At 44.7% G+C, this 15252-nt stretch overlaps 2 protein-coding genes and 3 long non-coding RNA genes across 5 annotated transcripts in view; 3 read left to right on the forward strand and 2 right to left on the reverse strand.

Moving 5' to 3' along the window:
• The window catches only part of LOC145421025 (uncharacterized), a 353506-nt gene that overhangs the window by 220428 nt on the left and 117826 nt on the right, over nucleotides 1-15252 (forward strand). The window lies entirely within an intron of this gene.
• Nucleotides 1-15252, reverse strand: part of LOC145421022 (uncharacterized) — a 104285-nt gene that overhangs the window by 86344 nt on the left and 2689 nt on the right. The gene's annotated exons all lie outside the window — the stretch shown is intronic.
• LOC145421024 (uncharacterized) lies at nucleotides 954-2555 on the reverse strand. The gene is made up of 2 exons (XR_013902288.1): nucleotides 1529-2555; nucleotides 954-1448 (listed from the first exon to the last, which is right to left on the reverse strand). It is a non-coding gene; the product is annotated as an uncharacterized LOC145421024 (long non-coding RNA).
• Nucleotides 7743-8912, forward strand: LOC113008495 (trace amine-associated receptor 13c-like). Its single transcript, XM_026145948.2, has 2 exons — nucleotides 7743-7946; nucleotides 8096-8912. Exons 1-2 carry the CDS (start codon nucleotides 7783-7785, stop codon nucleotides 8910-8912), a joined length of 981 nt encoding a protein of 326 aa, XP_026001733.1. The 5' UTR covers nucleotides 7743-7782.
• LOC113008493 (trace amine-associated receptor 13c-like) lies at nucleotides 13415-14991 on the forward strand. Its single transcript, XM_026145945.2, has 2 exons — nucleotides 13415-13605; nucleotides 13784-14991. The coding sequence occupies exons 1-2, from the start codon at nucleotides 13430-13432 to the stop codon at nucleotides 14598-14600; spliced, it is 993 nt and encodes a 330-aa protein (XP_026001730.2). The 5' UTR covers nucleotides 13415-13429; the 3' UTR covers nucleotides 14601-14991.

Consider the following 15252-nt stretch of genomic DNA (forward strand, 5'->3'; position numbering starts at 1 on the left):
ACCCATTTAACACGTTATTTTATCATATGTTATTTTATTTGTTATTTTATACATTTTATTTTGTGATGTGATGTGAGCGCAGGTGCAACCCAACAGGCCCCAAACGTGCCTGGCAGCAAGTAAAAATGAAATATAAAAATATAGTCCAAACAGGTAAGGTGTAATTGTATTATGAGCCATAGTGCTTGGTCTGTTTGTCCCATGTAAATCAATTGCAGTTAGAGGCTACATTAATTTTCTTTCTGTAAGCACTTATTGAAATTATCTGAGCACATTACAAGTACATATTTGCTTACTCTGTATGCTCAAATGTGGCCCGTTATAGCCAACAGAAAAAAAACGGAGGCCCAAAAAACAGGTGGGGGTCCTCCACCACCACCACTCACAGAGGCTGAGCAGTTGGCCCTCAGCCAAAACAGTGGGCGCCCTGTGGCCAAAGGCATCTCTGCGGGGACATCCTCTGAGGCAATAACCCCGCAAGACACAAGTGCCTACATAAGGGGTAAATTCAAAATAATACATGATGTGCATACATCCTTTCTTCACAGTCACCTTTGCAGTGCGACACATTCATTTGATAAACTCTTTACCATAATGAATTATTTTGTAGTGAAGTTATTTTCCGACTGATTTTGCCTTCCCTCAGCCTTGGTTGTCTTTGAGAGCATAATGACAATGAAGTGTAAGGTGATTGGTATATGTTTGTTAATTGCCATTTGGTCCCTTGTAAGTTATAAGTGACCTGTATAAACCTCATATTCTATCAGTTGATGGTGATGGTGTACTGCATCTGGTGCAGCCTCCTGTTGAGCCAGACCAACATGCAGTTGTGAGTAATACTCCACAGATTATATGAGTTTACAGTAGAACAGCAATGTTGTCTATTTCTTTACTACAGGAAAATAATGAAGAAACATTGACAGCTGTTACAGAGGAGGAAGCAACAGAGACACTTTATGAGGTTTACATCTTTTAATACTTTGTGTACAGGAAATACAGGCGACCAATAAAGCCAGTTGAACAAAAAATCTGTTTATTCTTCTTTCAACATGTTGAGGTGATGGGTCAAAAGAAATGATTGTGACATATGGTGTCTCTGACTGCTCTTCCATCTTGTATGTCCGTGGGAGGGTCAGGATGTTCATGGTTTGGATCACTGCTGATGTTTGGTTCAGAAGGACAGTGTTCTCCTCTAATTGTGGCAATGTTGTGAAGAATCACACATGCCACAATAATGTCACATGCCCTTTCTGGGGTGACCCTGAGTCTTTGCAGGCACTGGAACCGGGCCTTAAGCATTCCGATAGTCATTTCAATTCTGGCTCTTGTCCTGCAATTAGCCAGATTATATCGCTGCTGTGGGCCCGGTTCAGGGTCAGGGTAAGGGGTAAGCAAATAGGGTAAACATGGATACCCCCTATCACCAAGCAAGTAGCCAGTGAACTCTCCTAAGACAGAAGGGTACACTTCAGTTCAAATGTCCCTGAAGCAATTGGTCTTTATATATTTTAAAGTATTCTCAACTCACCATGTCCAAATTTTGTGCTCAGTGTACATTCACGGAATATTTGTGAGTCATGGACAGAGCCTGGCCACTTGGCTTCCACATTTGTGATAATGTTGGCAGCATCACATATGATCTTCACAGTGCAGAGAACACAAATTAGCATCCATTACTATAATGAAATAATTTGTTAGTTTGACATGCTACAGGGAACTATGTACCTGTACATTAATGCTGTGGAAAGACTTCCTGTTCACATAGTCTCCTTCATTTATTGAAGGAGCAATGATTGGAATGTGAGTGCCATCTGTACAGCCAATCACGCCTGGGAACCCTGAAAATAAATGTGCAATTTAAGTAGTAGTCCAAGTATCACCACATCATACATTAAGTTTTGGTCATCCTGATACCTGCAATTTTGTGGCATCCCTCTTTGATAAATCTTGTGGGTCTGTGACCGGGGAACACCACAGACGAGTACAGGAGACGTTTCAGTGCAACTGTAACATTCCTGACTGCCCGACAGACGGTAGCCTTGGAAACGTGCTCAGCGTCACCAATATTATACAGAAAGCTCCCGTTTGCAAGAAACCGAAGTGCAATACAAATAATATGCAATGAACTGAGAGCATGTCCGCGATGTGTCACATGCGTAATATATGGCCTGAGGATGTTATCCAAATAAATTATAGATTGTGCTGAGAAACGGTAACGTTCGCACAGAAAATCATCAGGAAATGATAAAATGTCCAAACGCGCTCTGATCACTCTCTCCCGGCGGAGAGCTCTGCGGAGAATTTGGGCTTCACGATCTACTGGCTCTTCAAGGAAGTGGCACGCCATGTCCGACACTTCCTACTGTCAGGTTTCCGACAAAGGGGCGGAGACAGTCAGGGTTAGTTGTAGTAAACCTGCTAGGGGGCAGGTTAGCTTCACGGAGTGTGTCGTCATAGTGACTCACTCAGGCTGCAGCTGAACTCGCTTTGTGAAACCGAAAACCCAGAGTTTTCGTTAACTCAGGGTATACTTACTCAGTTTTTCCACTAAACCGGCTTCCTAAAACAGGGCCGTGATTTAATACTTTAGTATTTCATTATTATTGTTGTTATTTTGTTTTCTTAATATACCTGTATGCTTTCTATATGTTCATGTAAAGTGGAGGAACACGAGCCTAAGAATTTCATCACAGGTAAATGTTGCTACATTGTTTATCTGTATATGACAATAAATGTCACGGTCCTGGGTCTTATGACCCAGTGTTTTGAGTTTTAGTTCATTTTGATGTTTTAGTTTATGTAGCCCTTCAGGTTCCTAAGTTCATTTGTTATCATGCTTAAGTGTTTCTAGTTCTTATTATTTCCCCCTCGTGTTTCCAACTATGGTAAATCTCCCCTGCTTTTCATGTGTTTCATGTCTGTGTCTTACATTGTGAAGTTTGGGTTGTCATGTCTACGTCTCATTATGTTTCCTGTTTTATTGTGAAGAGGTCTGGTGTTTCTGTGTTCAGTTTTACTCTTCCCCTGTGGCGTTGTTATGTTCATGTTGATCTACTGTGCCTTTCTGTTCCATGTTTCAGATCCCTATGTTCTGTCTCCCCCAGTCTGTTAAGTCCACATGTCTTGAGTTCCGTCAGTGTGTTTCCTGTTTTACTTTCACAGTCTGTTCTATGTTAATGTTTCTAGTTTTGCTTCCCTTGCCTCGTCCTGCTCAATTACTCTCAGCTGTGTTCGCCTCCTGTGGCTCATTCCCCCTCGTTATCCCTCAGTGTATTTAAGCCCCATGTTTCTCTTTGTCAGTGTTGCGTCCCCCATCATAGCTGTGTGATTTTTTCCCTGTGGTTCTTTGTGCTTTAGTTTTCCCAGTTTAGTTTATTTTGTATTGTTTTTTCGTGTCCCACTTCACGCCAGCAATAAAGCTGTGTTTTTTGAGTTTACCTTTTGTCTCTGTGAGTTTGCGTTTGGGTCCTCTCCTGCCTGCCACACAGCCGAACTGTGACAGAAGGACGCAACCAGACAATGGACCCAGCAACTCATAATCCCTCCGCTGAGCTCCGGGAGGACATGATCTATGCGGTGGAGTTTCTATGCCAGGAATGGTTTGCGCTGCCCTTTGAAGAGTACCAGGAGGAGTTAGCCATCCGTCTGCAGAGGATGGTTTCTGGACTTCCCTGGCTATTTGGCACGCTAAACCCTCTCATCCAGGACTTCCTCATTTCCACCGTACACATCCGCCCGGATCGGCCTCTCCACTATGAAGACTCGGAGGAGGTTCAGCCCGGTCCGCTGGAGGATTCGCGGGCTGGCACGTCTCCTCCCCCTCCTTCCCGGAGAAAACGGCGTTCACGCCGTCAGCGATCCCGAGCAGCGGAGCAGTTTTCTTCCACTGCTGGCGGGCCCGAGGAGCCCGTCCAGCTTCATGCCACGTCAGCTGGAGGGCCCGAGGAGCCCGTCCAGCCTCAAGTCACGTCAGCTGGAGGGCCCGGGGAGCCCATCCAGCCTCATGCCTCATCAGCTGGAGGGCCCGAGGAGCCCATCCAGCCTCATGCCACGTCAGCTGGGGGTTCAGGAGAACCGCACCAGCCTCATGCCACGTCTGCTGGGGGGCTCGAGGAGCCCTTCCGGCCTCATGCCACGTCTGCTGGGGGGCTCGAGGAGCCCTTCCGGCCTCATGCCACGTCTGCTGGGGGGCTCGAGGAGCCCTTCCGGCCTCATGCCACGTCTGCTGGGGGGCTCGAGGAGCCCTTCCGGCCTCATGCCACGTCTGCTGGGGGGCCCGGGGAGCCCGTCCGGCCTCATGTTTCGTCTGCTGGAGGTTCAGGAGAACCCAGCCAGCTTCATGCTTTATTTGCTGGAGGTTCAGGAGAACCCAGCCAGCTTCATGTTCTGTCTGCTGGAGGTTCAGGAGAACCCAGCCAGCCTCATGTTTCGTCTGCTGGAGGTTCAGGAGAACCCAGCCAGCTTCATGCTTCATCTGCTGGAGGTTCAGGAGAACCCAGCCAGCTTCATGTCTCGTCTGCTGGAGGTTCGGGAGAACCCAGCCAGCTTCATGTTTCGTCTGCTGGAGGTTCAGGAGAACCCAGCCAGCTTCATGCTTCATCTGCTGGAGGTTCAGGAGAACCCAGCCAGCCTCATGTTTCGTTTGCTGGAGGTTCAGGAGAACCCAGCCAGCTTCATGTCTCGTCTGCTGGAGGTTCGGGAGAACCCAGCCAGCTTCATGTTTCGTCTGCTGAAGGTTCAGGAGAACCACATCAGCCTCGCCACGTCCAGCCTCACGCCACGTCAGCTGGGGGGCCCGAGGAGCCCGTCCAGCACCACGCCACGTCAGCTGGGGGGCCCGAGGAGCCCATTCAGCCTCATGCTTCGTCAGCTGGAGGGCCTGAGGAGCCCGTCTGGCCACCTTCTGCTTCACCACCTGTGGCTGCAGCGCCACCTCCTGCGGCTCCCGTGCCGCCGCCTGCAGGACCACCACCTGCTGCGCTACTGCTTGCTGCTTCTACGCCTCAGCCTGAGGACGACGCCTCACCTGGTTCTGCCACACCTCAGTCTGAGAACTCACACAAACTCATTTCACCCACTATAGACTGTGTGTTGCTGCAACTTGAAAAGCAACCTGCCTCGTCAGCTGGAGGGCCCGAGGAGCCCGTCCAGCCTCACGCCTCGTCATCGTCTGGTCCAGCTTCGTCAGAGTCTTCGTCCTCGTCTGGTCCGGCTTCGTCAGAGTCTTCAGCCTCGTCGGGTCCGGCCTCGTCAGAGTCTTCAGCCTCGTCAGAGTCTTCAGCCTCGTCGGGTCCGGCCTCTGCCTGTGCTTCTGCTACGCCTGGTCCGGCCTCTGCCTGTGCTTCTGCTACGCCTGGTCCGGCCTCTGCCTGTGCTTCAGCGTCACCTGGTCCTGTTGCGCCAGCTGGAGGTTCAGCCAAGCCAGTCCAGCATCCCTCCACGCCATCGCCTGCAGCGCCATTATCTGGTCCAGCCACGCCTGTGCTCGTCTCGCCTGCCACGACCCAGCCAGTGGTCGACGCCACGACCCAGCCAGTGGTCGACGCCACGACCCAGCCTGTGGTCGACGCCACGCCTGTGCTCGTCTCGCCTGCCACGACCCAGCCTGTGGTCGACGCCACGCCTCTGCTCGTCCCGCCAGCCAAGCCACCCGACAGGTCACGTCAACGTCCACACTACCGCCGGCCGCCAGCCAAGCCACCCGACGGGTCACGTCCACACTACCGCCGGCCGCCAGCCAAGCCACCCGAGGGGTCACGTCCACGTCCACGCTACCGCCGGCCGCCAGCCAAGCCACCCGACAGGTCTTGTCCACATCCACGCTGCCGCCGGCCGCCAGCCAAGCCACCCGAGTGTGGCCAGCCATGCTTGCTTCGCCACTGCCTTCCGCATTGCCGGCCTCCAGAACTGCGTTCGCGCCGCCGTTGCCGTGTGCACGGTCGGCCTCCTGAACTGTTTGCCCGTCGCCGCCGTTGCCGTGTGCACGGTCGGCCTCCTGAACTGTTTGCCCGTCGAGGTCGGCCACCTGAACTGTTTTCTACGCCGTTGCCGTCCGCATGGACGGCCCCCGGAACTGTTCGACCATGGACTTCTGTGCCGTCGGCCTCCGGGCCGGCCCCCTGATCACACGAACTATGATTTTCTGGACCGTCACCCTCCGGGTCGGCCCCCTGAGGAGTCATGAACTGTTCCCTGTGCTCCTGTGATTTTGATGGACGTTTTGTTTTTGTGGCTTTGTTCCGGGCCCTCCGTCCTGGACCCCCGCCGCCCGCCCTTGGTGGGTTGTTTTTGTTTTTGTTTTTCATGGTTTCGGGCGTCTGGAATCCGCCCTTGAAGGGGGGGCTCTGTCACGGTCCTGGGTCTTATGACCCAGTGTTTTGAGTTTTAGTTCATTTTGATGTTTTAGTTTATGTAGCCCTTCAGGTTCCTAAGTTCATTTGTTATCATGCTTAAGTGTTTCTAGTTCTTATTATTTCCCCCTCGTGTTTCCAACTATGGTAAATCTCCCCTGCTTTTCATGTGTTTCATGTCTGTGTCTTACATTGTGAAGTTTGGGTTGTCATGTCTACGTCTCATTATGTTTCCTGTTTTATTGTGAAGAGGTCTGGTGTTTCTGTGTTCAGTTTTACTCTTCCCCTGTGGCGTTGTTATGTTCATGTTGATCTACTGTGCCTTTCTGTTCCATGTTTCAGATCCCTATGTTCTGTCTCCCCCAGTCTGTTAAGTCCACATGTCTTGAGTTCCGTCAGTGTGTTTCCTGTTTTACTTTCACAGTCTGTTCTATGTTAATGTTTCTAGTTTTGCTTCCCTTGCCTCGTCCTGCTCAATTACTCTCAGCTGTGCTCTCCTCCTGTGGCTCATTCCCCCTCGTTATCCCTCAGTGTATTTAAGCCCCATGTTTCTCTTTGTCAGTGTTGCGTCCCCCATCATAGCTGTGTGATTTTTTTTTTCCCTGTGGTTCTTTGTGCTTTAGTTTTCCCAGTTTAGTTTATTTTGTATTGTTTTTTCGTGTCCCACTTCACGCCAGCAATAAAGCTGTGTTTTTTGAGTTTACCTTTTGTCTCTGTGAGTTTGCGTTTGGGTCCTCTCCTGCCTGCCACACAGCCGAACTGTGACAATAAAACTCAAAACCTGAACCAAGGGAAGGTACTGAAGAACCTTGGCAAACAGTTGAAAAACACTGGATGCTCACCCGGACCATGACACTTCCATATTTAAAGAAATTATTGTCCATTAGCTTTTTCACTTAAAAGTAGACTGCAAAATTACCAGTGTTAAACTACACTAGAAAAGCGTCTATGTGTGTCCACTCTTTTGAGTATTAAATTAACTCATTCACTGCCATTGACGTCTATAGACGTCAATTGCAGTGGGGAGTTACCTGATTTGAAAATGGCTGGCAGTGAATGAGTTAATACTAAGCAGTGTCAAAAGTACTAGGTAACTTTAAAAAACAGCTACTGGGTGCTTTTTAAAAACGTTTAAACGGTTTACAGCGATTTAAACTTTAACTCCCTAAAGGTTTAACATAAAACTAGGTTACTATTAAAAAAACACATCAAAATGATTAATTTAACATTTAAAAGAAGTTCACTTGTATTGAATTGGTTTTCTTGTACTTTATATTATTAACATCACATTTTGACTTATTCGCAGAGGGAAAAAATATCAGAGAATGAGTTACGTCAGAAGGCAATTGTGGGAGGAAGGGTGGTGATACAAAAAAGGGGCTCAGTCACAAAGCTGTTTGTGCTGAACAGCCACTGCTGTCTTTCTCTAACAATGGAAGAAACTGAACTCTGCTTTCCACAACTATTCAACTCCTCTTGTGTGCGGCAAAAGCATTCACAAATTGAGGCTGTGTTTATTTACACTCCACTGTCTTCCATCTCTGTGCTTACTACAATTCTGAACCTGCTTGTGATCATCTCCATCGCTCACTTCAAGTACTGACATATTTGAATACTTAACAAATTATAGAAAAATTATGTTTTTTGTGAATTTAATTAGAAAATGTGTTGCTTTGTTCTATATGTTACAGTGGAGTTGCAATTACTGCTGTAGAACAACCTTTGATGCTCCTATTTTAATCCAGGCAGCTGCACACCCCAACCAACCTCCTCCTCCTCTCTCTGGCCATCTCAGATTTCTTCGTGGGCCTCATCATGGCTTGTCAGATTAGCCTCCTAGATGGCTGCTGGTTTCTTGGTGACCACATGTGTGCTCTGTATAGCAGTTTAGATTACATTGCTACTTCTGCTTCAGTAGGAACTATGGTACTCATATCAGCTGACCGCTATGTAGCCATTTGTGACCCTCTGCATTATCCCACCAAAATCACTATAAAAAGAGTCTCAGTCTCTATTTGTACTTGCTGGGCTTGTTCAATTCTGTATAACAGTCTTATCATGAAGGATAATTTGAAGCAGCCAGGGAGGTATAATTCTTGTTCTGGTGATTGTGTAGTTGTCATTGATTACTTTGTGGGAATTTTTGACTTTGTTTTGACCTTTGTCGGCCCTGTGATTGTCATCATAGTTCTGTATCTAAGAGTATTTGCGGTGGCTGTGTCTCAGGCTCGGGCAATGCGCTCTCATATCACTGCTCTCAGACTCCAGGGGTCAGAGACGGTGCATGCTAAGAAATCTGAGCTGAAAGCTGCCAGGACTCTCGGTGTACTTGTTATTGCCTTTCTGATATGTCTTTTCCCATTTTTCTGTTCCTCAATGGTAGGCCAGAATAGTTTCTTTGATATTAGATCTGTACCTTTTGAGCGCTTGCTGTTCTATTTTAACTCTTGTCTGAACCCATTAATCTACACTTTTTGCTACCCCTGGTTTCTGAAATCTATCAAGCTCATTGTGACATTTAAGATATTTAGGCATGGCTCCAGTGAGGCCAGTATACTATAGGGAAAAGTGATTTTAGTAATGAGCAAGCCATACAGTCTTTGACACTGAAAAACTGATAAATTATTATTTATTTCAAGTGTGATGAAACAAATATCTGCTAGAGGTTGCTTTACATTTCGATTTTCAGGGCTAGTATTCTAATCCTCTGTTACACCATGACAAAATCAGGTGTTCGTTTCTCTAATTTAAATGAATGTGAATCCATCACAAATTCTGAAAACCATCACTAACTAAACTAAACTAAATGAAGATGTGTAATATGCTAGTTTTACATGGGAGCCTAATTTACATCTACAGCCTACAGCTGTAAAAAATGCTTGTCTTATAAGATAATGTATAGATGTGTTAATAAATTAACAACCATTCTTACTGAAACACTGAAATTTACACAGAATAGAATAGAATACATCTTTATTGTCACTGTTACAACAACAATGAAATGCAGTTTGGCATTTCTCTGTTAGCAGCATGTAGATTTTTACATTAAAATCCTTTTAGAATAACAAGAAAAAAGAAAAAAGAGCGAGTTAAAGAGGTACCTGCACAGGGAATATATATAATAACGTAAGTATCTACATATTTAATTGTTTAAATTAATATCTCCACAACATAAGAACAGAATAAAAACACAAACATTCCCCACCGGTGGACAATGTCACTCCACTCCTTACAGTGTTTCCCAGAGAATTAGAGTCTATCTCTTCTAGTTTGTTGTTGAGGAAGTTACCAAATCATTGATGATGTTACAGACTGGCCTGAACAGTGGAATAGGAATAAGCTCTTTCTTTATTCTAATGCACAAAATGATCTGATCACAGTCAGAAAGTGCTTTCTGCAGTGTGCTTTACTGAACCTTTAACTAAAATGAGTTTTAATCTTAATCTTAATAGATTGCATGTCATTTTAAATCTTTTTTCAAGCTGACTTAAAACAGGTTTGTGCTTCATATTTAATCGATGTCTAATATTTCATATACAGAAATTTGTTAGTAAACATCCTATATTAAAAATAAATTATTCAATTTTTCTAATGAACAAAGTGAACTGGTTTCAGTCACAAAGAGTTTTACTTAGGTGCTTTTCGCTTTATTTTTAACATATTGCTTGACATTTGAAAACCCTTATTTCAACTAATTTAAACATTAAATACACACAGAGAAACACAGGGAGATTACACACAGGTGGTGGACACAGCTGGGAGCAATTAACGAGACGAGACAAGAGGTAAAATTGAACACATTCACAAGAGACGCAGACCTTCGCAATAAAACAGGAAACAAGACCTCACTACACAAAGACGCAGACTTGACACTGAGAGACAGACTGAATATAACACATGGAACCTAAATGCTAAACATGAGACAAAAATCCTGAAACACACATAAACAGAAACATGGAACTCTAATAATAATCTATCATCATCATAATCATCACCACCACCACCAGTATACAGGAATAATCCATTATTCAAAGCCAAAACATAACAACTCCAAAATGCTGAGTCGAACCAACCCAGAACCGTGACAGCTACTAATACTAACAGATGGGAAGCACTAATTAAACCAGGAGTATAGGCTAAATAAAATAGATGTCAGGCCACGGGTAAGAGAGAGAGACAATTCATAAATATAAAATAATATCTACAAAAATCAGCAATAATGCAGTAAAAAGTCAAAATGTAGTAAGAAGGTTCAAATGTAAAAAGGTTCAAATAGATGAAATAAGGGCACTAGTTAGTGGGATATTAAAGAAATTAAATAAGTATGTTTTCAACCGTGTTATGAAAGATTGAATAGAGTCCGAGGCACGAATAGTAACAGGAAGACTATTCCAGAGGTTCAGTGCAGCTGAGACAACAGCACAATCCCCCTTGGTCTTCAGGTGGGACCTAGGTTGGACCAAAAGTAATTGACCAGATGATCTTAACCCTCTGGGGTCCAGGGTATAATTGGCCGTTTTTCACTACTTTTGATTTTGCCTCTATATTACACCTTTAAAAACCGCTTATCTCGCCTTGTTTGGTATCATTATTTTCAGCATAACCTCAAATATCTGAAATTTGAGTTATTTTTTCATTTTGCCATACTATATTAGCACAATTGATCTAAATCGAGACAAAAAATTCAAAAAAACATGTTTAACGAATCATTTTCATAACTTGAAATGCAAATAGAAATTGTACATTTCTAAAAATTATACACAAGTTTTGCGAACAACAAAGTTATATGGTACTATTTACCTAAAAATACAGCCAAGCCCTCAGGCGTTTTTTATATAACAATTTAAAACTATTTACTGAACAATCAGGTGTGCTGCATCAAATAAGAAGGCACAAAAATTATTTGTGCCAGTCCAAAAAAATAGTTTGTGTCCAATATAATACAGAGGAGAACAGCACAGTCCTAAACCCTGCAGGTCTGACAACAAGAGGTGTGTCAGTCCAGTTTTCCATGTGGGGACAGCGTTTACACTGGAATTTGCCTTTGATGGCTTTTTTGGAGCAATTCAGCAGTATAACTGACTGTGGTGGGGCGTGGTCTGCGGTGCCGTGCAGGGAGGGCGGACGTACCTGCACAGCATCCTTAATCACGCCCGCCTAGTTAAAAACACGGGGACTCAGGGGTTTGTGGGTGTTGTGGTGAGATGTCAATAAAGATGGCCTGTAAATGGCCTGTATTTATATAGCGCTTTACTAGTCCCTAAGGACCCCAAAGCGCTTTACATATCCAGTCATCCACCCATTCACACACACAGGTGATGGCAGCTACATTGTAGCCACAGCCACCCTGGGGCGCACTGACAGAGGTGAGGCTGCTGAACACTGGCGCCACCGGGCCCTCTGACCACCACCAGTAGGCAACGGGTGAAGTGTCTTGCCCAAGGACACAACAACCGAGACTGTCCAAGCCGGGGCTCGAACCGGCCACCTTCCTATTACAAGGCGAACTCCCAACTCTTGAGCCACGATCGCCCACAAAGATGGCTCTGAATGATACTCCGTGGTCCCGCCGTGCCTTATTCTCACCACATTGGCCCCTCTGTCACCTCGCACAGCTGCTCCACCACCGCCTCCGCCACTCCCGTTTGGAGCTGCTCCCCGCGCTGCGCCTCCGCCTCCAGCAGGTACAGCCCCCTCTTGGTGATTAAGGATGCCGTGCAGGGAGGGCAGACGCACCTGCACAGCATCCGCAGACCACGCCCCACCAAATACCCCCATCGCCCGATTGAGGCCGGGGAGCCATCCGGCCAAACCTACTCCCCCACCGCCAGTGGGAGAGGGAATCAGCCCGGACAGCGGATAGGTTCATCAAAGGTAGAATATAAGGCCAATTACATCAAAACCATCCTTAATAATGGGAGAAATGTCACGTCCAGAATTCGAACTTCTCACCTGTCCAATAATCTCTTGAGGGTGGAGAATGAACTACTTCCTACTTCCTACCTCTTCCTACTTTAGCATGGAGAGGATTCACCACAGAGGGGTGTAAAAATGAAGGCTTAAGAGATAGAATTCTTCTTGTAAAATGATTTAAAAATTGCTCACAGAGAGCTGAGGAAGCCAAATCTGACCTACCAGGACAAGGATTGATCACGGAGTAAAAGACTTAGTGTCCGTGCTATCAGGATCAAAAAAGGCACAGTCTCAGAATTAAATATACATACAGGGCGACGAGGGCCCGCAGAAGTCAGTTCTATTGCATTTTACTCAGCATCGACCATAAACACAAAATGGTCAGAGATGCCAACATTATCATTGCTCTTAATACAGATATCCTGAGCATATGAAATGACCAAGTCCAACGAGTGGCCCTTTAAATGTGTCGCTTCACTCACCCACTGTGTAAGAATGCTGCGAATCCAAGTTTCCATCAGGAACAAAGAATCCAACCACAAGGTGAGAAAAAGATCGTTTAGGGAGTCCCAATCCATGTCCGAGCAGGCAAACAAACCACTGGGCGAGCTGGGTAAGATTGTCGTCCTACTGGACAAATCCAACGGTGGCTAATCAGTCTGAAGGACAACTGGTCCTGAATGGAGAAAGGAGGTTGCAAAATATCCAAAGTGGAATAGGAGTTAGCCGCAGCATGTGCCTTACCTTAAAGCGAACATGGAACCCACTCAGTTTGCCCCGCTTCCTATAGCGCCTCTTAGGCAGGGAAGGTAGAGGCAGAGGATGTGCACCAGTGGAAGGGTAAATAAATGACAAAGTAGCATCTCCTAAGTTCCAGCAAGGGTACGGCTGATAGCAATGGGTCGAAGACTTCGGGGTTTTGAGGTCGAAGAACAGGGTTGGCCGATTGTAGGTAATGCATGCAATCTATCAAGTACATGAACTTCACTGGAAAAAGTTTAAAAACCTCAATACACAATGAAACTATGCAGGATTTGACATAGTTGTAAACATACTGAAAGAAAACTGCCACCAGTGGGAAAGAGGGAGGAGCAATGTGAGCAAAGAAAATAAATCAGGTACAGAACAAAGAGCTTCAGGCAGAAAGCTGGAACCTCCTTTTTCTAATGATGAAAACCTTTGAAGAAACTGAACTCTGCTTTCCACAACTCCTCAACTCCTCCTGCAGGAAGACCATGCGTCCTTATACATTTTCTATCCTTATTTATATTACCCTGTCCTCCATTTCTTTGCTCACTGTGACTCTTAATCTGCTGGTCATCATCTCCATCTCACATTTCAAGTAATAATTTTGTTAGACATATGCAGACAGTAAGATTTTATGGCTAAAAGATGAAAATGATATGATATCCTATCTGAGTGAGTCTGAGCTAAATGCTTTTTCCTTTTATCTGTATAAAATTGCACTTGTTGCTACAAATAATAATAATAATAACTGTGTCGCTGTCTTTTGTCTTCAGGAAGCTGCACACCCCCACCAATCTCCTCCTCCTCTCTTTGGCTGTCTCTGATTGCCTGGTGGGTCTCCTGATTTTATTTCAAATTATGATTATAGATGGTTGCTGGTTTCTTGGTGAATTCATGTGTAGTATGTATTTTCTCTTGGACTACATTATTACCTCTGCGTCAATAGGAACCATGGTTCTCATATCAATTGACCGTTATGTGGCTATTTGTTACCCTCTCCATTACTCTACCAAAGTCACCCCAAAAAGAACAAAAGCATGTGTTTATCTGTGTTGGATTTGTTCTTCAGTCTTTCAATGTCTCCTGCTAAAAGACAACCTGGTGCAACCTGGCAGGTATAATTCCTGCTATGGGGAGTGTGTGGTTGTTGTTGGCCATGCTTTTGGAGTTGCAGATCTATTGCTGTCCTTTATTGGTCCTGTCATTGTGATTGTAGTTCTTTATCTAAATGTATTTGTTGTGGCTATGACTCAAGCTCGTGCCCTGCGGTCACATATTGCAGCTCTGACACACGAGGGGTCAGTAAGTACAAATGTTAAGAAATCTGAAATGAAAGCAGTAAGGACCATCAGTGTTCTTATCATTGTGTTTCTAATATGTCTCTGCCCATACTTTGGTGTCACACTCTCAGGTCAAGATGCCATGCTCAGTGCTTCATCTGTTGCATTTGTAATGTGTTTGTTCTATTTAAACTCCTGTCTAAACCCTCTAATCTATGCTTTATTTTACCCCTGGTTCAGAAAATCTGTTAAACAAATTGTTACACTTAAAATATTGAAGTCTGGCTCTTGTGACACCAATATCATGTAAACAGAATGAAAGACTGAGAATGAAAGCCCCATTGTTTTTTTGTTGTTGTTTTATGTTTTCTATTACAAAAAAGTTACTAACAGAGAAGTAACACCCATAAGTAAAGAACAGAAACCCGTGTGGTTTAGAGATGGGGAAGAAAAGACTGTAATAACTCTACTGACGGACTTCATTTCTGAAATATTTTGACTGATACAAATATTATTCATGTCATTGGCAACCAACATTAGTATATGTATTAGACTGCTAGTAGCATTATAGGAACTATATTTTAGTTTCAGAGTTTCTCCTTTATCTTCAGTATGTTACTCAATTTCATACAAAGGAGACATGTCAATGGAAACAGCACTCTTGTCACGCATGTACATAAATAGACAGCGTGTACACATTGCTCCTCCCCATCCTTGTCTGTTGTGTTCTTTCATGTGTCTCCGCAGAGAGCAGGGATGTAAGCTGCAGTTTCTGAGAAACAGCAGCATTCAGTATGAATATAGCTTTATAGCTGGAAATAAAGACAAAAAAGTAATGTGCCTACATTAAAAAAACTCTAATGTGATAAGATAATCAGTTTATACAAAAGTCTGCAGCAAAAGAAGTGAAGAGGAGGAGGAGGAAAATTATAATTACCAGTTAATAATATAAACCTGACGTT

This window comes from Astatotilapia calliptera, chromosome 16, assembly GCF_964374335.1.
Source record: "Astatotilapia calliptera chromosome 16, fAstCal68.1, whole genome shotgun sequence".
NCBI lineage: Eukaryota > Metazoa > Chordata > Actinopteri > Cichliformes > Cichlidae > Astatotilapia > Astatotilapia calliptera.

Excerpts from the sequence above, each read along its gene's own strand:
- LOC113008495 (XM_026145948.2), top strand. The coding sequence starts at position 7,783 with ATGGAAGAAACTGAACTCTGCTTTCCACAACTATTCAACTCCTCTTGT. Across the intron at positions 7,947-8,095 it reads ATCTCCATCGCTCACTTCAA|GCAGCTGCACACCCCAACCA; the intron begins GTACTGACATAT and ends ATTTTAATCCAG.
- LOC113008493 (XM_026145945.2), top strand. The coding sequence starts at position 13,430 with ATGATGAAAACCTTTGAAGAAACTGAACTCTGCTTTCCACAACTCCTC. Across the intron at positions 13,606-13,783 it reads ATCTCCATCTCACATTTCAA|GAAGCTGCACACCCCCACCA; the intron begins GTAATAATTTTG and ends TTTTGTCTTCAG.